The 18349-nt window shown below is 41.1% G+C and overlaps 6 protein-coding genes across 9 annotated transcripts; 1 reads left to right on the forward strand and 5 right to left on the reverse strand.

Annotated features, from left to right (window-relative positions):
• Positions 1-133: 133 nt before the first annotated feature.
• Positions 134-5702, reverse strand: LOC129585907 (uncharacterized). Its single transcript, XM_055478811.1, has 10 exons — positions 4828-5702; positions 4548-4765; positions 4025-4296; positions 3805-3963; positions 3454-3740; positions 2776-3299; positions 2537-2694; positions 1312-2240; positions 1000-1159; positions 134-794 (listed from the first exon to the last, which is right to left on the reverse strand). The coding sequence occupies exons 1-10, from the start codon at positions 5001-5003 to the stop codon at positions 480-482; spliced, it is 3198 nt and encodes a 1065-aa protein (XP_055334786.1). The 5' UTR covers positions 5004-5702; the 3' UTR covers positions 134-479.
• Positions 5703-6549: 847 nt separating this feature from the next.
• On the reverse strand, positions 6550-9231 carry LOC129585828 (histamine H2 receptor-like). Its single transcript, XM_055478710.1, has 2 exons — positions 7632-9231; positions 6550-7213 (listed from the first exon to the last, which is right to left on the reverse strand). The coding sequence occupies exons 1-2, from the start codon at positions 8514-8516 to the stop codon at positions 6761-6763; spliced, it is 1338 nt and encodes a 445-aa protein (XP_055334685.1). The 5' UTR covers positions 8517-9231; the 3' UTR covers positions 6550-6760.
• A 289-nt stretch (positions 9232-9520) lies between these two features.
• LOC129585821 (uncharacterized) lies at positions 9521-11142 on the reverse strand. The gene is made up of 2 exons (XM_055478704.1): positions 10226-11142; positions 9521-9901 (listed from the first exon to the last, which is right to left on the reverse strand). The coding sequence occupies exon 1, from the start codon at positions 10938-10940 to the stop codon at positions 10227-10229; it is 714 nt and encodes a 237-aa protein (XP_055334679.1). The 5' UTR covers positions 10941-11142; the 3' UTR covers positions 9521-9901; position 10226.
• A 124-nt stretch (positions 11143-11266) lies between these two features.
• Positions 11267-12821, reverse strand: LOC129585911 (uncharacterized). Of its 3 annotated transcripts, XM_055478821.1 has the most exons (5): positions 12690-12821; positions 12302-12491; positions 11931-12218; positions 11660-11859; positions 11267-11494 (listed from the first exon to the last, which is right to left on the reverse strand). In XM_055478821.1, exons 1-4 carry the CDS (start codon positions 12709-12711, stop codon positions 11712-11714), a joined length of 648 nt encoding a protein of 215 aa, XP_055334796.1. In that variant the 5' UTR covers positions 12712-12821; the 3' UTR covers positions 11267-11494; positions 11660-11711. The 3 variants fall into 3 exon arrangements, with proteins under 3 accessions (XP_055334796.1, XP_055334794.1, XP_055334795.1); XM_055478819.1 differs by lacking the exon at positions 12690-12821 and having other exon boundaries at positions 12302-12675; XM_055478820.1 differs by lacking the exons at positions 11267-11494; positions 12690-12821 and having other exon boundaries at positions 11651-11859; positions 12302-12675.
• Positions 12822-14249: 1428 nt separating this feature from the next.
• LOC129585647 (glutathione S-transferase 1-like) lies at positions 14250-15627 on the forward strand. Its single transcript, XM_055478409.1, has 3 exons — positions 14250-14713; positions 14823-14993; positions 15238-15627. Exons 1-3 carry the CDS (start codon positions 14407-14409, stop codon positions 15387-15389), a joined length of 630 nt encoding a protein of 209 aa, XP_055334384.1. The 5' UTR covers positions 14250-14406; the 3' UTR covers positions 15390-15627.
• LOC129585646 (uncharacterized) lies at positions 14846-17826 on the reverse strand. 2 transcript variants are annotated; one of them, XM_055478407.1, is made up of 3 exons: positions 16673-17826; positions 16411-16569; positions 14848-16159 (listed from the first exon to the last, which is right to left on the reverse strand). In XM_055478407.1, the coding sequence occupies exons 1-3, from the start codon at positions 17765-17767 to the stop codon at positions 16031-16033; spliced, it is 1383 nt and encodes a 460-aa protein (XP_055334382.1). In that variant the 5' UTR covers positions 17768-17826; the 3' UTR covers positions 14848-16030. The 2 variants fall into 2 exon arrangements, with proteins under 2 accessions (XP_055334383.1, XP_055334382.1); XM_055478408.1 differs by lacking the exon at positions 16411-16569 and having other exon boundaries at positions 14846-16159.
• Positions 17827-18349: the final 523 nt, after the last annotated feature.

Consider the following 18349-nt stretch of genomic DNA (forward strand, 5'->3'; position numbering starts at 1 on the left):
TAAGCCCAACACTTTCTCCCCGTACCGGTACTTTGCTTACAATTACGTTTACGAGCTAAGTACTGTACTGTAGCTGTTTTCCTCAAGAAACTTTCGTCGCGCACACGGAAAGTACAACGTACAACTGTATTACAGTACTTACACAAACTGTAGTCAATACGGCACAAAGTCGTTTTTTTACAATGAAATCACGATAAAAAAACTTCATACAACACAGGATAAGGGCAAAATAACAGTAAGTAATCTTCTCTCTTACAACTTTCAGCGTGTAAGCCATCAGGTAAGTCGGTAACCTATCAAATGCAATCTGCTAACGAGATTCCTTTTTACATCCAAATATTTCTTTCTAAAAAATCGAAGTCAGATGCCATGTAGCCATCACCTCTAATCGATAAATCACGACCAACAGAATTCATCAACAACCACCGGTAAAACTTCCCCAACGTCTCACAGAGCATAAAAATATCAACGGAAAACCTTTACTGAGGTTCCACTCTTTCAATAAAACCAGACTGAGTTACGGTATCTAAGCGAGTCATGGGAATACTTATTCCCGGAGCCGGTTTCCCTTCTCGACCGGATCTAGGCGCCGTTCGTTCCCGCGAAACCGATTTAGAAGATGTCTTCGGCACGGAACTGGTGACTTCTTGGGAATGTGATCTGGACGCTGCACTGGCTGGCGTATTAATCATAATGGGATGTCTCCGTGCCGTTCCACCGGGTTTCCCGGAATGCCTTACTTGCCCTGCATGAGCCTGGCGATGATGGGACGAAATTACAGTTTTCGGAGGGTCCTGAAATTATATGGATCACAAATCATTTCAAATTTTGACGACTTTCGAGTATTACACTTGTATCGTTTTACGTAGTGCGCGTGAACGCAATTACAGTATGTTTTCGTAGTGGCTCCGGTCAATTAAATGACACATGTACACTATCACAATCAATGAAAATTTGGTCTTTGTCCAATTGCAGTACAGCTCACGAGTCACGACATACCTTTTTTTCATCAGAATTATTGCTAGACTGATGCCCAACATCTACAGCCATGTCCAAAAGCGTCGTAATAGCACCGAGCTTCAGCTCACGAATGCGTTCCTGATTCTTTTTTATTCGCGTGGAGGCCGCCAAAGCCCGAATTGAATCATCAAACATAATCCTGGAGAAATAAATAATTTTAACAACGAAAACATCGAATATGGCGTGTGTTTAAACCCGTAAAATTAAGTTGCCACTTGCCACCAATGTTATGTTCGCATTCGTATTCCTGCACATTAGGGGCCAAGAATGCAATCTGCTGCACTACTTTACCTAACGCAGGCTTCTAAATGCGGCTCCATGTTCCATGGGGCGTCATTAGGAGCCGCTTTGACGAGTTGTGGTATTTGCTGCTGAACTTGCAAAAAGATTGACTTGACCATGATCTTCGCATCAGTGCCAACAAGTGCGTTCACATCGTGATTCCTGTGATTTGTATTAAGGGCAAGTGCACAGCAGCAAACGATTCTTTCGCGCTGTTCCTTTTCCGTTAACATTTGTACATTCGGCAGTACAAACGTCTCCTTCACAACCGCAAATCCCACTCTCCGGCTATCGGGTTCCACAAACAGCATTTGCCATTGGTGAATGATGAGGAATCGCTTCACCCATTTCTCCTCATCCGACGGACATAGCAATTGCTGGGGTGGCCGGTAAGTGGGCGCGGCGGATGTAGGCGACCTACTGGTCGGCTTACTGGCCAAGTGGGTGTGAAAGGGAATCATCTGGCATCCGATTATCGTATCACAGCTACTTATATCAACAACATCACCAACTTGCAGAGAACCCATAGGAACCGGCATTTCTGAATGAATTCCCAAGGAGCTATTACTAGACGAATTCTTCACATCTGGATCCGATTCCGCATTCGGCAGGGAAGACTGGGAGAGCGATTTTTGCATTTTACATAGTCGACGCAGGAGGAAGTGCAGTCTTAAATAAAATCGGCCTTCTTCATCAGCATTTAACGGCCAACGTTTACACAGATCGGGGAAGCCCCTTTCCTCGTTGGAGTTTCTTGGTGTGCCAGTATTTCCAACGACAACTGAGTGCGTCTGTACAGTTGATGGTCGTGTTGGATTCGGACAAAAGGCAAAAATGGCCACGAATTCTCTCTCGAGGAAGCGATCAACCTGTATCGACTTCTGCTGCTGTTGTGCGTAAAATTCTAACTCCACGAGGTGTATGAACTGGTTATCGTTCTAAAATTAGAAAATTCTGATTAATATGTGTTTATACCTATAAGGTTTAATCATAAAAATACTTATGGCATACGCTTCGCAAAAGTGCGGCTATGTTAAACAGAAATGCTGCAAAGCGTCAATTAAGGCAATTTAAATAATATATCCGATAGCACAGTAGTTAGATTATCGCACCTAATGAAAGGCACCGCACACTTCTCTTCGTATTATGTGAAAAACTTCTCTCGTGTTTCGGAAACGGTATCAAAACACATTAAACCATAGACAACCCGGTCAATTATCTTTGGCTAACTTACTTTACTAAACGGCTGCAAATATAAACATGTCTGTTCTTTGGCGTCCAAGAGAGTTGCCACATAGTGATCGTCCAAGCTGCCCATCGAATCAGTCTTGATAATGTTGTCCACCAGATTGCATGCCAATCGCATAACAATAGCCCGACACACAACGAATCCTTCCCGAAATCATTAAAGAAAGTCAACAACACAGTCCAGCCATTCTGGATAATCAATTTTAAATATCGCTCAATAAATACCTGCACGGGGGATGTGGTGAATGAGCTGCATCGCAGCTTTCAGGAGATGATGTTTTACGAAGTCTTCGACTTTGGCTGGAACAACACGACTTCGTGCTGCGCTCAACTGCTGCTGCAACGTGATGCAGAAAGAAAGGGCTAACAGCGGGATTCGGTCGTCCTGCGGCAATGCCTCATCGTTATCGAACACTCTCAAGCAACGCAGGAGGGCGAGCAGTAAATCATCCGTCTGCACGGCCGGAAATATCAATTCGAAATCCAAAACATTTATAATAGTCACATTGAGCAGCAGCAAGGAAGTCAGAAGGGAGGCACACAGTTCCTTGGAATCCAGTTCCGGGTCGGAAGCGGCCAGCTGGGCGACATTGTTACAGATTGGATTGACAACATACGGCAGAAGGTATCCTTCTCTGAAAGACTGCGTCAAGCATGACTTTAGCGGTTCCACATTCAAATCCATAAGATCGTTTATGTACTGCAGGTAGCTTTCATGATCACTATAAATATCCTTATACCGATCCGACCTGAAAATGAGGAAATGAATGAATACTAAACCGACGCAAAACCTCGTTTTCAATTTAAACGAAATGCATACTCACAGTATTGGATGGTAGAACAAAAAGTTAGCGCCCAATAACAAAAACGTATGTATTAAACCTCTCTAGTCCGCTTAATTACCTTTTCTGGTGGTCCAGCCATGCGCTGATCATCTTTTGTCGAAGCAATGATAAATCGTCGACGTTTTCGCTGGTTGTATCACGGTGGGGAAGCAAATCTGGAAACCCATCCAAAAGACGCTGCGCTAAACAGGAGTGCATCTGTTCAGCCTGAGACTTCATAAGGGAACAAAGAAGAGTCATGAGTTTCGCGGGAATCGCCGGGTTTTCAACAAAACTCTTATCAGCTGCCTTTCGACTTTTAACCCTCAGGACGTTCAGTACTACCGTTCTTGCCGCGATTCGTACCTATTTGCGATTCAGGTAATCAGATTAAATTGAGCTGTTAGAATATTCTTCTATCACCACCAACCATAGATTCGGAATGCGTGAACAGCGCCAGGGCTTTATCAAAGAGGGGAAAATCATTCTTGTCCACCGCTGTCAAATCCTCCATGTAGAAAAAATGGATAGTATCCGCGTTCAACTTGGCCGATAAAATTTTCATAAGAGAAACATAGTGCGCTAGAATCTGCAAATTCACTTGCAGTTAACAACGAATTTTCAAGGCAATTAAGTTACTTATCACTTGCCTCATCATCAGTGAAATCATAAACACACTCAATAATCTGGTTAATAAAATTGTTGGACAGGAGAAAGTACAGCGACGTATCCTGGGAGATATTCTCAAACAAAATATGGAGCACTTGCATCACTTGGGTGCAGACGTGGTGAGCGGATTTAACGCTGAGCATGCCCACGCTTCGGCTGTCGTGGTCGCTGGCAGTATTGCGAGAAGTGAGTATTCCCCGTACTTTACTTGTAGTATTTATGATGGAAGGTGCTGGCGAATTATTGCGACTCCCTAGATCAAAATTAATATGATTATTAAAAAATAACGTAATCTCACGAGCCATGTTTCTACATATCTTACCATTTTTACGGTATCATTCATCCACAACCAGACACACGAAAGAGAATGAAACTTAACAACAAAAGTTTTATCAAAGTATTATTTTGCTGCAGATACATTTTTGCCTTGTTGTTGCAGCTGCTGCATTAAAACAATTCGCCTCTTCAAAATTTACATTATCAGCACCCTCCGAGATTCCTTACCTTGTCCGTTCTGGTGGTCGGAAAACACTTCCGCACACTGTTGCAAGATGCAAACGAAGTACGCCAGCATGCGCTTCTCCAAGAATACTTCGAAAACGGAAGGATCATTTTTATCACCCCAAATGAGAATTTCCGATATACTCCGTAAAGCAGCTACAATCTCGGCTGAGTTCGTATCCGTTACTGAGGATTCGCCCGCTACTTGATTGTACAGGACCCTAAGCAATAAGGGACAAAAATTAATCAGTTAAATTCATGCCATGGATGCCTTTCAGCGTACCGCAATCGTTCGGCGGAGAACTGAGAATCTCCCGTTGGTGATTCGCCTTTGCCACTGGGGCTGGATCGGTAAGCACTGATAATCTTCTCCGCTCGGCTGAGATCACCAGGGGACGCTCGTCCGGGAGACGAAGGCCTTTTCTCCTTGCTGCCAGACCACCAGCGCGGGTTAAACATGGCTGCAGGATACAGTAACCTACTAGCGCCCAATATGGCCACAGACTGAAAGGAACCTAGAGCATCTTATCATCCCAGTGCATCAGAGCCTTCCAAGATGTTCGAAACCCATCTCATCCATCCACATTCCATAACCATTCGAGAATTTCGAGCAACAAAACTTCAGGTTACAACAGGCAGTGCCACTTATAACCATATACACATTACTGATACTGGAAACATATCATGTATGGCTTCACAGTTAGCAGTCTTTCAGAAAACAGTGATTTCCCACAAACAAATCAAAACAAACTGTGACAACGATCCAACAACTCCACCTCGAGATGATAATATTGTAAGCGATCACTTGAAAATATCTTCTACAGATTCTTATTACGTATGCGCGCACCAGTATTGGAACAGAATTTCACTGCCACACTACGAGCAGAGGCTCCCAGGCTATCCACATAAGATAGCATTTATAGTTTGTACCGTATCAGGCTATCAGCTGTTCTCAGAGGCTCATCCATTTTTAATACAAATCTCATTAATTTTTCTGGGCAAAAAAACGAGAATTTGCTACTCAAAAAGAACCAGCAGTTCGTGCGTCGGAAATACTTTCTGTTGTGACTTATGATGCTGTTGAGTAAACTGACTGAAAAGTGAGAGTGAAATTCGTTAGTTTTTTAATTTTAATGGACTGCTTTAACCACGATTACGAAATGCGGATTTCTTAGGCCATGAATTCATGAGCTGTGCTGCCAGCCTGCCGAATCAGTGGCAATCACGTGCCTGCGGTGTCAGTCGTTCTTATTATTAAGTAATCATAGCTCGCACTTCGCTTCGCGGTTTACAACGTTAGACTACTCTAGTGGCTATTTCCGCCAACCGGAAATACATGAAGTAGGTCCGTGGGCTCATCCGTCTAACCAAGTGTGGGCTCATCCGTCTCTGTTTTGCTCTTTTATAAAAATTAACTTCATTTGGCGATGCTGAATGCTAATTAAAGATGTTTACATAAAATTATAAGTTAGGTAGAAGTAATGTACGGAATTGCTGCAATTGTACATGCTTTGAGTTTCGTTTTTTTTTATTTTGTTTAGTTTAAGAGTATAATACGGTATCGTTTCAATACAAAATAAATTATCATCTAAAGGCCAGTAATTAGGTAAATAGCAGCTGCACAGCTGCTACCCCTCTGTTCCATATGAGTATCTACACTACTTCATTGACTTTCCGAAAACATACTTATAACTTAACAGCAATGCATATGAAACATCGGTTGGTTATACTCTATCTCAAAAACAAAATTCCCTCACGGGTCAGCTTATCCGCTCCAAGAATGTACCAAGAATGGATGCCGCATTCGTGATATAGATATGATGCCGGTGTACTTAAGTACTTGCACATGGCTTTTGAATGTCCCGCAATGCAACCGTATATATGCGTATACGGTATATAGCATATATATGTCTCATAATTAAAGAAGCCGGTGTCCACTGGTTCCGCTGCAATATATCATTAATTTTTAAACTTCCTGAAAATACCTATTTCCTTCATATGGTTTATACAAATAAGGTCACATTTATAATTTTTATCTTTGCGGGAAAATTTTCCTTGTGGTATCAACTATTTATACAAAGGCACTCGTAAAATACGAAACCACAATCAATCATTCCACAGCGAGCAATGTCAGCAGCATGGCATCGTGGTCACACCGATAGAACCGGGTCACCATGTTTACACACTTCGTTAGACATCCTATTTACAGAAAAAAGTCAGTCAAAAAGCAGCTGCGCGGATTTCCCGCAATGACAACACAGCAGCGCTTTGAACGCTATCTGAAAATCGGGAAGCCGAAAAGAATAAATAATTGGATTCAGAACCGAGTGAAGAAAGAGAAAGAATGTGGCAATGGCTGCAGCGACTTCCAGATCATTGTTATCTCCTTGGTAATTGTAATCCTTGTCGTTCCGCTTTTTCCAGTGCTGCAGTTGTAGCAAACTGCACACGGCAAATGGCGCGAAGCAGACCATCGTGGAAACAGTCACCAGCAAAAATGTAATCACAGGTTTCGCATTTCGCGGTTGGTTGAAGAAGGCCGTTGGCAGGGAATCGCGTCGTGTCTTCTTCCAGGCCACGCGAAAAATTATAGTATAAGCGGTGCACAACACCAAGACTAACCCAACCATCATCCAGATCATTAATCGTGTATACCAGGGTGTCCAGACCTACAGTAATTAAAAATGGACGTGAAATATGTGCTTTGAGAGTGTCGCTTCTGTTTATTTTTGCTCGACGTAATTGCTTCATGAATCAAATTCATCTTTCAGTGCCGTCTTACGCCCAGAAAAAAGAAAAAAAACTTACTAGTAAAAGCCATTAATTTTAACTAGCGGTACGTCAGTTAATGAATCACTCTACCACAGTAGCGACTGTGCTAACCAAGGTATTACAGTAACTGCATTTTGCTTGACGCCATTGTTTTACATCTTATCGTTATACACCTTCCGAATACGATTAAACTAAAGGTGGTTAAGGATAAATTAATAAGACAACAATTAATTAATTAATTTCACTACCTAAGACAACACTATTTATTTGTAGTCCAACTTTATCGTACCATACCATATCCATACTTTATCGTACCTTGACAAGATCACAATATGCCGATATTTTTCCATCAGTGGTAAGTTCGGGTTGATATTCATGCAGGCCTAAAAATGGTAGCAAGAAATAGCCAAAATTCGTGATCCAAATAGATATCGCGATGACGTGTATACGAAATGGAGAAATCCATAGGTTATACTTGTACGGGAATTTGACTGAAAACAGTATGTGTACGGCCAGTCCAACCAGGAAGCACAAAGATGCTCCAATGCATAGTTCCGCCGTCCCGTAACGGCTTAAGCACATGTACGGAATATGAACATATTTTTTGAAGTCGTACTCGTCCAAGAATGTAAACACATGAAACGGAAGAGATAATCCCAGGAGCAGATCCGCTAACGCCAGATGAAACAGCCAATGATGCGGCAGTTTTTTACGAATTGTGCGGAATTTTATGAATGACGCAATAACTAAGAGATTACCAAAAAGAATGAAAAAGAACAGCACTGTAAACATAATCCCATAGAATTCCACAACCGGTCTGTACCGCTCGAATTCTTCGGGAATCTTTCCGCGGGGTGATGCATTATACGAGGTATTAAAGCTGTCCGTCAGATTCCCAGAAGCAATGTTGAGTAGCTCCCATTCTTGGTTTGAATAATCCAAATCAGACGACGTGGTCAGCACGTTGTTATCCGCGTATTTGTATATCATTATGACCGCATCACGATTAGGCAGGGAAAAATTAAGTAAATTTGTTTTCGGTAATCGCAGGCCGTTTCGTTTTAACAAATGCTTGTAGTCACGTTCGAAAAATAAAATAAAATGTAACTTTGCACAGGAAGATAAATTATCACATCTTATCGCTCGATGATAGCCGGTTCTTGCATCGGTTATCAATGCAAACTGGCAGATATCGTGCATGATAAAATATCAGTCACACGACAAAAACTTGCGTACGATATTTCGCGTTAGATTAGTTATAATCGTTTCCAGCCGGTCGCACGACAGGTTCCAGATAAAATAACAAACAAAAGTCTTCGGCAGCACAAGACGGGCAAATAATTGATTATCATAGCGCTAGTCTAATTCAAAATTCGTATACCGTATAAAATACATTTAACCATATGCTATTAAATATTAATTATATCAACATCATGAAGTTCGTACAGACGTACACTAACCCGCATCACACCGGCCGATTTACGTATGTCGCGATTTCACAACAAATCACGATTCTTACACGTTTTGGAATTTGCACAAGCAATCACCTTGAATCCAACGGAATGATAAGCCATGGACCTGACCATCGGCATCAGCCCCAACGGAACTGGGACAAAACGATTTCTTCTTGATGCATTAATAATTAATCAAAAGCCGCACATGCAATGTCGTAGTACAATACAGTTATGGCAAGTATTGCTGATGAGGTCATCGTTTGCGGCAATATGTAAATGTCACCGCAACCGCAAAACTGGAAAATTGGATTAACCAGTTGTTGAAATCAGTAAGATGTTTGTAATCAATTAAAATACTGATCCAAATAAATTCAGAATAAAGACCGCACTTAACTTTGACATTTTTCTAATTCAAGTCGCCGTGGCCACGCTGCTGATGCACATGGTATCGTGTGCTGCCGTTCATGCGGCGCCAAGAATAACGATCTAATTATAACTACTGTAACAAAACTTAAATACAGCATGAAAGTTAGTTATGGAAGTAGCCTAACTTGTTTTTGGCAGTGGTTGTGAATCCCGATACCGAACATGTCCACCCAAAATCAGGATCATTACTACTGGAGTTTTCCGTTACTCTGGGCTGGGTTAACGCTAAGTTCACAGTGCGAGATCGATGACAATCGTACACTTGAAAGCGGGAAAAAGATGATTTTCCTCGTCAGTGACTTTTTGACAACCCAGTAATAAACGTCTTTGACAGCTTTATTAATTGCTCGAAACCTTATCCTACGCTTCGTTAGCGCACACAGCCATGTAACCAAAAATGGTCTGTCGGAAGCGTCAAAACAATTCATAATTCTGCTTATTATTACGCAGACACAAAAACATATACAATTTAAAATTATAAAATCCGAGTTTTCATGCAAAAGGTCCGCAAGAACAACGCCAACACATAAAAACAGATCTATTAACGCCGTAAGAAACAGAAAGCCCAAAACCAAATCCCGAAAGAGAGTGTTGGTCAAGAAACGAGCAAATCGAGTATTCATATTGATATCACCCTTTCGCATCACGGGGTAACCCTGAGAAGACAGTCCGCTGTTCAGTATCCACAATTCACCGATAAGACCGCTGCAAAAAGTACGAGTCTGAAGCACAATAATAAATACAAATGTAATAATTACCGATAAACAACATCTCAAGGATGCAGAAAAATATCGCACTAATATCAAAGTAAGTATTCTCTACAGCAACATACTGCAACAATGCAGGCTAACAACACACGTAAATAATACATATTTTCTTGTGCCAGATATTATCAGAGGGGGTTTTTCGAGGCTTGTATTCCAATCTGTTATCAGTGCGTACAATCCAAAATTCTTACTCACATCGTAACTCGCTTCAAAACAAACGTAAATCTGTAAACAAATCAAGAATGGAAAGCAAACGCATTACCTCATCTTCCACTAATCCCATGGGAATTTTGTGGATTCGCCGCGGGTGAACCATTGGAATTCCAGCGATACCGCAGAAATGTGGCAAAATGTTCGCAGTTGCTGGTAAAGACGGAATAAGCATACGGATTATTGACCAAACTGGAAACCAAATCGAAGATCTCTGGCCAACTGCGCTGCACGAAACGAGTCCCGTTGACAAAGTTATTCACCCGAAACTTGTCGCCTTCGGCCACCAGGAGAATATTATCCAACCTGACAAAATAGTGTCCCCGTTGTTCCTGGGTCGGTGGAGGCGACGGCAGCAGCATACGCTCCCCGAAAGCGACGAACATGGTCGCAGAGGACAGCAACTGACTGGCCGTGGCTGATTCACTGGCCAACACGGTGGATGCGGTACGGGATGCGCCCAGAGCGAACATGGAAGCCTGGAGGATATCGTGGCGTGTCACATGGGCCACCAGACCGTTGTCCATATACAGGCCCCAGTGATTGAACCACTGCCCTTGACGATGGAATTCCACGAGATCACCCTTGCGGAACCAGTGCTGATGTCGTGGCCATGTTGCAGTGGTAATCCAGGGAGTTCTGTCGGGATCGGGAGGATCGCTTAGAGGTGTTTCGTGGGATGTATCTTGGGTTTCTTCGGTTTCAGGAATGCCAGATGCTGTGGAATTACCGCGTAGAGGTTCTTCGACCGAACGACTGGCCTGCATAGTGAACGAAATCCGAATGAAACTTATGAAAGCAATTTGAAATTATCCGGTATTTTGACTTTGGCTGCGCAATGGTGTATATTATGTTAAAACGATTTTGCGCACATAAAAGAGGATTTATTCAGTTGAGGTTAAGAGATCAATGTAAATAAAATGTTTTGACAACCAAGGATTACTCCGAAAACAGGCCAAAAACATGTTTTTAATAAAACCACAACATTTGCCAGCTGACCGCGGAGCGTGATTCGGCTGCGTGACCACCACCACGAGACAGTACCGTTAGAAAATTGTTTTGCTACCTTACCATCCTGATCCGACTGCTCTAGGCCATAGGATCATTCGTGACGGAAATTCGGATCCCGATCAGGTTTTTGTTAATTTGGCAGATAAAAACAGCAGCTTTGCGTTTTAATAGGTTTTAGTTATAGATCCTATTGTTCTGTAAGTCAAACACAACAGCTAGAAATACAGCGACATAAATGCCCATGAAATTCTTTTTGCTGAGTTGCAGATTTCGATTCAGGTCCGTTTGTTGTTATGTACCGGAAGGAAGACTAGATGACAAAATTATTAATGATGGTAGTGGTACACTGTTTTTAGCTGCACTAACACAAATAAATTAGCATTTTCAACAAACTGCCAATACTCCACATTGATTCTTCATGTTTAGAATTTAATTATTTGCACTTCGCATTTGGCTCGACGTAAAATTCAAATACCGTTATTGTTAGGCAGCATGATGTGCTTTATGATAATATATCAGCTAAGTAGTTAACTGGACGGACAATTCCCAAGATGGGTAGAACACTTGAACGACGAATAAATGTTGTTGATAAAATCTTGATTAGCGCTTGTTGCATCTGCGCTGCATTTATTGCTGACTTCCGGCATGAAGCAGTTTTCGTACTTCTTCATATGACTGAAAAGAGAGTGCCGTTACTTGTCTGGTATTCCTTGCACTTTGTAATAACTACGTATACAACAAATTACCAGCATAAATCCCGCATGGCGTTTTGCCGTTCTAAGAGCTTTCCTGGGTTGCTGGTATCCAAATCTGTGGGCACCGCAGATTTCATTCGGTCGCTGCACTGTTTGTGCTCTAGCTTCAGTTTGTGCGAACATTCAAAAATCAGTTCAGCTTTGTTAAATGCATCCGGCTTTTGACAAAACTTAAGGAATTCTACTGCGCCATCGGCCGCAACGTGGACATCGGTAAAGTTCCTTGCAACGCAGCGGGATGAAAAAGTCTTGAAACACTGAGCTGCCGGTTGCACAAGCCTGAAATTTTTCATCGGAACACAAAATTAGCACGTTAACGTTTTCCGCTTAACCTATCCTGGATTCCGATAACTTGTGCTTACTCGCAAAGCTGAGTGAACTGGGCCTGAGTTATCTTCCCGGTTGACTGGGCGGGAGTCAGGCGTTGAGCATCATCTGACAGCGCGAATGCTACAATCGGCAAGAAACACGTCAACAGGTTCACGGAGTCACATGGCGCCGGAGTGGCATCTTCCAAATCGGACCCGGAGATGTACGATGACTGCAGTAATACTAATAATACAGAGAAAATGATACAATACACCGATAAGCAGTTCATGATTAAAAAAAGTAAATTTAATACATAGATACACAAGCAAGATTTCCAAAAATTTTGAACGTTGTGACGGTGACCTTTATATATTTCATGTGAAACTAGCGTGAAATAATGGACGACGTCCTTAACGTGCAGCGCACATTATTTTATAGTACCCTCATGTAAAGGTTTGCGCATGTGAATCGTGAAGCTTGTGCTGATAATGATCTGGTTCAATTATCAAAAAAGGTTTTTATAGAAAAAGTCAATACCGGCAACTGCTGTATTTTACTAAAACAAACTTCCTGTGTGAATGGTGCGATAAACTGAATAGCCTTTGAACCTAATTTATAGTTTTCAGGCGGTTTCGATTTCTATGTATGTACATATCGAAATCGAAAGTTCTAGTACTTTTGTTAGTACGTACACTACTTGATGCAGTCGTGAAGTTGCCTTGGGAAATTCTGAAGAAAACCAAAAGAATTCCTGAGAGTTTCTTATACCAGATAGCACATCCGATATTCGCAAAAAATTCTCTGTCAGCTTACGCTGTTATGAGTTGTCGAAATCGGATCATTCTAAAGTCCAGTGACCTACAGAAATTTCGTGCTCGTAAGCAGATTTATCAGTATACCTCAAAATACAGCTTCAACAACTTTTAATTTATTTTTAGTTCCCTTACTTAGACGTAATCACCAATCAAAGAGGCATACGAATACGATATAAAAAAAACAAGGCAGCATGAATGCTATAAAATGTTAATACAATATCATCGCGCACTGTGAGGATGAAAACAGGGTACATCGTAGAAGTACCTTAAAACCTTTGTATTTATAGTACAACGAGATTAGTTAATTTTGGACTGACTATTCTTTGATTGCTGCAGGTATTAATATTTCCTAACGCCAAATAATCTACCGCACTAAAAATGCCTTTGCGGTGAACATAATTCAAAAGAGAAAAAACTGCGACAAATTTTTAGTGGTGCTTCGAGAAGTGAAAATATAATACAGTTTACGCTGTACTGATTGTATACTTACTAACTACGTACATATTTGCTACGCACGGTATAATCATAGCTGATTTTTTTAATTATTACACAGATTTTCTAATAGCTGTATTATGTTTAACACGGACAATACTGTGTGGAAGTACAGATATGGGCACATACATAGGTAACGAGTATTTAATTTGCATTAATTTAGCTTGCGTACAACAGAGTTTTACGCAAGCAAGTTCCCTTCTGCATTCGACAAACAAAATCTGCTGGTCTGGAATTATGTAGGCCTTATTCTTTCGAGACTCGAGCAAGCAGAAAAGAACTGGGGAAGAGACTTCAGCAGCAAACTGGCGAAGCACGCTCGCATGAATTTTTAAGACAGCGCTTGTCGATAGAGATTCAGCGGGGTAACGCGGCGTCAGTGCTTGGCACGATGGAAGGGCTGGATAAATTAAATGAGATTTTCTTGTTGTAGTATACATGTTTCTTTCTTTACTTTGCCCCCAAGTATGATTTGACCAATAAAGCTACATATAGCAGAAAACAGGTTTTAATTGCGAAATTCCGCAAGGGTTGCAAGACATTCAGCAAAACCTGCACGTGTGTATAATGCAAGTACAGTAACATAATGCTATCACGGTGAGAAGCAGATGCTTTCCACAATTGCCAGAAGCACAAGACAAACAAGACCTTTTTGGATTTGCACCCCAGGCGTTAATCGTCATCCGATGAGCAAACTTGCTTCTTCAAAAACCTCTACCTCATTGCGCCGGAACAGTAGTTCCAAAAGTATTTATTCGGTGGTGCAACTGTGCAATAATTTCGCAAAAGGTTTAGCTTTTGAAAAATTCTGCTGCTTTCTGCACAGTTTAATTATAGGCCCATTTCCCAAGATGGCTCACAAGGACTCTCATTATAAATTAACATACTTTAATTTACGCGGCATAGCTGAACCCGTTCGGCAATTGTTTGCCTATGCCAATGTGCCGTATGAAGACGTTCGCTTAGATCGGGAAAACTGGGCGAACTCTTCGCAGAAACAAGAATCCCCGTTTCATCAGCTGCCCTTTCTGGAAGTGGATGGCCACACCATCGGACAAAGCAACGCTATTCTTCGCTTCGTTGGAAAGCGCCTGAATTTGGCAGGGAAGGACGAATTCGAACAGGCTCGAGTAGATGCTTTAGCAGACTATGCAACCGGTATAATTGACCGCTTAATTATGTCTGGTTAATTAAACGATTCTGGCACATTTTATAAAATATGTCATTAATATATATTTTTTGTCATCCCTTGAAATTATTCTTTCAGATATGCGCTCTCCCTTAAGCGCGTGGTTTTTTGAGCAAGATGAAACCCGCAAAAAGGCAATGAAAGAGAAATACTTCAATGAAACTCTGCCGGGATTTCTTAAGACTTACGAACAGCATTTAAAAAGCAATGGCGGACAGTTTTTTGTTGGCAGTGGACCCACATGGGCAGGTAAGAACACTTACACAGCGTTCTGCGGCGATCAGTTTAATTTGCTTTGTATTCACATGCATTATGCGTACGGAAAACTCTGACCAACTACTCTTAAAAAATGCGTACCATGTACAAAGATAAATATTACATTATAATAACAGCACTGGCATTATACAAACTGGCGTACGCAAAAATGAAAGAGCACATAATTCATCTTTATATAAATATCATAGTATGTTATATTGAGAATGCGCTGCTCCAGATTTCGTTATTGCCCATGGAATGGGACAACTGCAAGTGGTGGAACCCAATGCCCTCAACGGCTACGAGCTCTTGAAAGCTCACGAGCAGCGAATCAATAATCTGCAAGGTGTTAAAGAATGGATCAGCAAACGCCCGAAAACTCCCATGTAACCTTTGATCCTGCCAGTGCAAAAGAACCTGTCGCCCCAAATCCAATCGTACCGGACACGTTTCCGTGGACTGTGCTAGAACTTGACACTCGTAATTACATTTCATGCACACTGGGAAGGTTTAACAGCAGGTGTTCAACCCGCTTGACTCGTAGCATTTACTTACTGTTTTGTCATTATTTTCTCGTGCTTACTGCAAAATAATCCGCGTATTCACTTATTAAAATTTGTAAACAAGAGCAGACATGAACAAATATATGCATTCTAGTAGGTATCTATAGTTCTGTAATTATAATAGTCACAATTGTTAATCACAGAAAAACTGCATGGCAAATGATCTAAACGAAAAATTTTCTTTCCGGCAATGTTGTTACTATTTAATTTTGCGTGAATTATGTTCAAATTTGGTATACGTAAGCAGGCGTTAATCACAAAAAAGCTGTTAATTGTAACTTGAAAAAAGACATTAGTTATACCAGTATTAATGACAAGAATTAATGGTAACTGTATGGCTTAAATTGATGTTTGTCAATTTTTTTAAAATTGACAAATAAACTCATAACGTATCCGGAATCTGCGAAAATAAGTCCTAATTTCCTTGCATCCGATAGTCAGATAGAATGCCCAAAGTTGATATTTAATTCAAAGCATTTTTATGATGTGCTCCATCCATTCTTTTGCATTACGGCTGTCTACAACGTCGTCCACGTCCTGTTTCTGGTCACGAACTTGATAAATTACAATTAAATATGTAACCATCGCTCCACAAACCTACAAAATTGAGAAAACATGCAGTTTTTATTACATATTATTTTCCCAGGATGTATTCAATTGTATTGCTGCAGATACAGCTGGCCGGGTGAGTAAATGGAAAAATGAATTACTTGTTCAGCACACCATGAGTACTTTGGATCCAAAAATTGTTACAATTATATTAACGTCCAAAAGATACCAAAGTTGCTAAAGTACTGAAAAAAACTGCATGCAAAACCGCGCGATACTTTTAACTTAACCTAACTTACCGCTGTAACATAACTGCGATTTGTTGGGATGGTGTGATAGACGGAAACCGCTGTGACCGACCGTCGGATGCGCTGTACAAAATCGCTGCACTCCTGGCGAATGCCCCGATCTTCAAGCGCACACGATATCGATCGCAGAGTTTTTATCGAAGAAATTGCCTAATTAAGCAGCATTAAAACGTTTTAACATTGCTTATTTTACTAACTGCGATTATAAACGCACCACCGTTTAAAGTCTACACAGTATAGAGAGTGCACTTGCCTGGTCATTTATCCATATAAAGGTGGTAATTCGCAGCATTATGCTGATTATACAAGCGCCGAACCAACCCCATGCAAGATTATGGATAATTTTTAGCATGTGTTCAATGTCAACCACTTCAACATCACTACTATCACGTTGCAAAGGGAACCGAAAGGCAATGGCAACACCGGCCAGAAATCCCATAAGGTCACGCACCATCAACAAGAATATGAATGACGAAAACACGTAGTTGAACTGTTCCAGCATTTCGCACCACTGAAAATGCTCCAAGTTAAGCCTTCGCAGGGTTACGGCCACATTTCGTGGCGCATTTTTCGACGTCGAAGACATCACCAGAGATTTTAAGCCAATCTGGACATTCTTGAAACCCCCACCGATGGCACCACTCAAAGAAACAATAAATATCTCGACAGCCAATACAGCCATTGTGCTGTAGAATAATCCGGAAAAGGAGGCTAGCATAAATATCCACTGCGGTATTCGTAGTCTTCCGTATATCACAACGGGAACATGGCTGAACCAAGTGTAATTATTCCCAAAATATGTATCATTTGTGTTGCTAAAAGTCCACATATATCCAGCGGTGCAGAAGCTTATTAAGGAGAGGTTTAGAACAAAAACCACCAAAATGAACTTCCAACCTTGGAATAAAGATGTTTGGGAAATAAGCACACGCTCTGCTATAGCCAGCACTAGAGCGCTTATCTTGACATTTTTACTGGTAATCCATAAATCCAGAATGACGAATAACGGCAATATAACTGACCACCATCGAAATAACAAAACAATTAAAGCAAAAAAATCAACAGCATACAATTTTGCAGAATAATGCTGAACAAAATATTGGCTGAAATCTATTGCAAGGTACAACGCAGCGCCGGCAAATACAGCAACAGTCCAGAAGCGCTTGATTAGTTCAAGGATTTTGGGTTTCTTCTTATACTGGTTTGAAATTAACTCTGAATCGCGTAACCTTAATGGAATCCCTAAAATATTCATCCATAGATAATAACCATAAGTAAGAATACATGGTTTTATAAACGGTGTTTGCTTGGAAAGGACACGTTTTTCAGGAATGTTCGAAAGGTCCATTGTATCTAGATGAAACAAACAGGCCAATAATGCAATTTCGGAAACAAGGCGGACTGTCACTTTTGTGCCATCTTACTCATTTTTACAAACCATTCCACTATACAAAGTACAATCTCTGATAAAAATCATACGGAGGTACGCTATCTTCGAACTACCAGTGGACTGTTTGCATTAGCGACATTGGCAAATAAAGTCTGTTTCACCTCTCATGTTCAAGTACGTCCTCAAACACAGTAAACATGCATTATTTTGAATGTAAATGGCAGGAGTTTTGACAAATGGAACGGTAAGGACTCTGTTTCCACCACCTTTCGCTTTCACCTGTTCTTGTTTACATGGACAGGATAATGTCCTGCGTACATACCGCTGTTTTTTCGTCTACTTCTATAGCTATGGTTTACTTGATTATATTTCCATATTAAGGTAATGACTCGGCTCTTTATTGCGGTGTTCCATTTGTGGAAATAATTCCTAGTCTGAAGTTGTCCAGCGTTGTGTGCACTGGACAAAGTGTAGATAACTTAACATACTGGCAACTTATCTATGCCAAAATCTATCAGTAATAACCTGCGAAAACGTTTC

Source organism: Paramacrobiotus metropolitanus, unplaced genomic scaffold (assembly GCF_019649055.1).
Source record: "Paramacrobiotus metropolitanus isolate TYO unplaced genomic scaffold, Prichtersi_v1.0 Parri_scaffold0000018, whole genome shotgun sequence".
In the NCBI taxonomy this organism is placed as follows: Eukaryota; Metazoa; Tardigrada; class Eutardigrada; order Parachela; family Macrobiotidae; genus Paramacrobiotus; species Paramacrobiotus metropolitanus.

Coding starts and splice junctions, on each gene's coding strand:
- LOC129585911 (XM_055478819.1), bottom strand. CDS start 12,537: ATGAACTGCTTATCGGTGTATTGTATCATTTTCTCTGTATTATTAGTA. Junction 12,219..12,301: donor CAGTTCACTCAGCTTTGCGA/GTAAGCACAAGT, acceptor GAAAAATTTCAG/GCTTGTGCAACCGGCAGCTC. Junction 11,860..11,930: donor GCCATGCGGGATTTATGCTG/GTAATTTGTTGT, acceptor CTCTCTTTTCAG/TCATATGAAGAAGTACGAAA.
- LOC129585647 (XM_055478409.1), top strand. CDS start 14,407: ATGGCTCACAAGGACTCTCATTATAAATTAACATACTTTAATTTACGC. Junction 14,714..14,822: donor TTTAGCAGACTATGCAACCG/GTATAATTGACC, acceptor TTATTCTTTCAG/ATATGCGCTCTCCCTTAAGC. Junction 14,994..15,237: donor CAGTGGACCCACATGGGCAG/GTAAGAACACTT, acceptor GCGCTGCTCCAG/ATTTCGTTATTGCCCATGGA.
- LOC129585646 (XM_055478407.1), bottom strand. CDS start 17,767: ATGGACCTTTCGAACATTCCTGAAAAACGTGTCCTTTCCAAGCAAACA. Junction 16,570..16,672: donor TTATATGGATAAATGACCAG/GCAAGTGCACTC, acceptor CTGCTTAATTAG/GCAATTTCTTCGATAAAAAC. Junction 16,160..16,410: donor ATCGCAGTTATGTTACAGCG/GTAAGTTAGGTT, acceptor TCAATTTTGTAG/GTTTGTGGAGCGATGGTTAC.
- LOC129585821 (XM_055478704.1), bottom strand. CDS start 10,940: ATGCAGGCCAGTCGTTCGGTCGAAGAACCTCTACGCGGTAATTCCACA.
- LOC129585907 (XM_055478811.1), bottom strand. CDS start 5,003: ATGTTTAACCCGCGCTGGTGGTCTGGCAGCAAGGAGAAAAGGCCTTCG. Junction 2,695..2,775: donor TCACCACATCCCCCGTGCAG/GTATTTATTGAG, acceptor GATTTCGGGAAG/GATTCGTTGTGTGTCGGGCT. Junction 1,160..1,311: donor CATTTAGAAGCCTGCGTTAG/GTAAAGTAGTGC, acceptor TTATTTCTCCAG/GATTATGTTTGATGATTCAA.
- LOC129585828 (XM_055478710.1), bottom strand. CDS start 8,516: ATGCACGATATCTGCCAGTTTGCATTGATAACCGATGCAAGAACCGGC. Junction 7,214..7,631: donor CATATTGTGATCTTGTCAAG/GTACGATAAAGT, acceptor TAATTACTGTAG/GTCTGGACACCCTGGTATAC.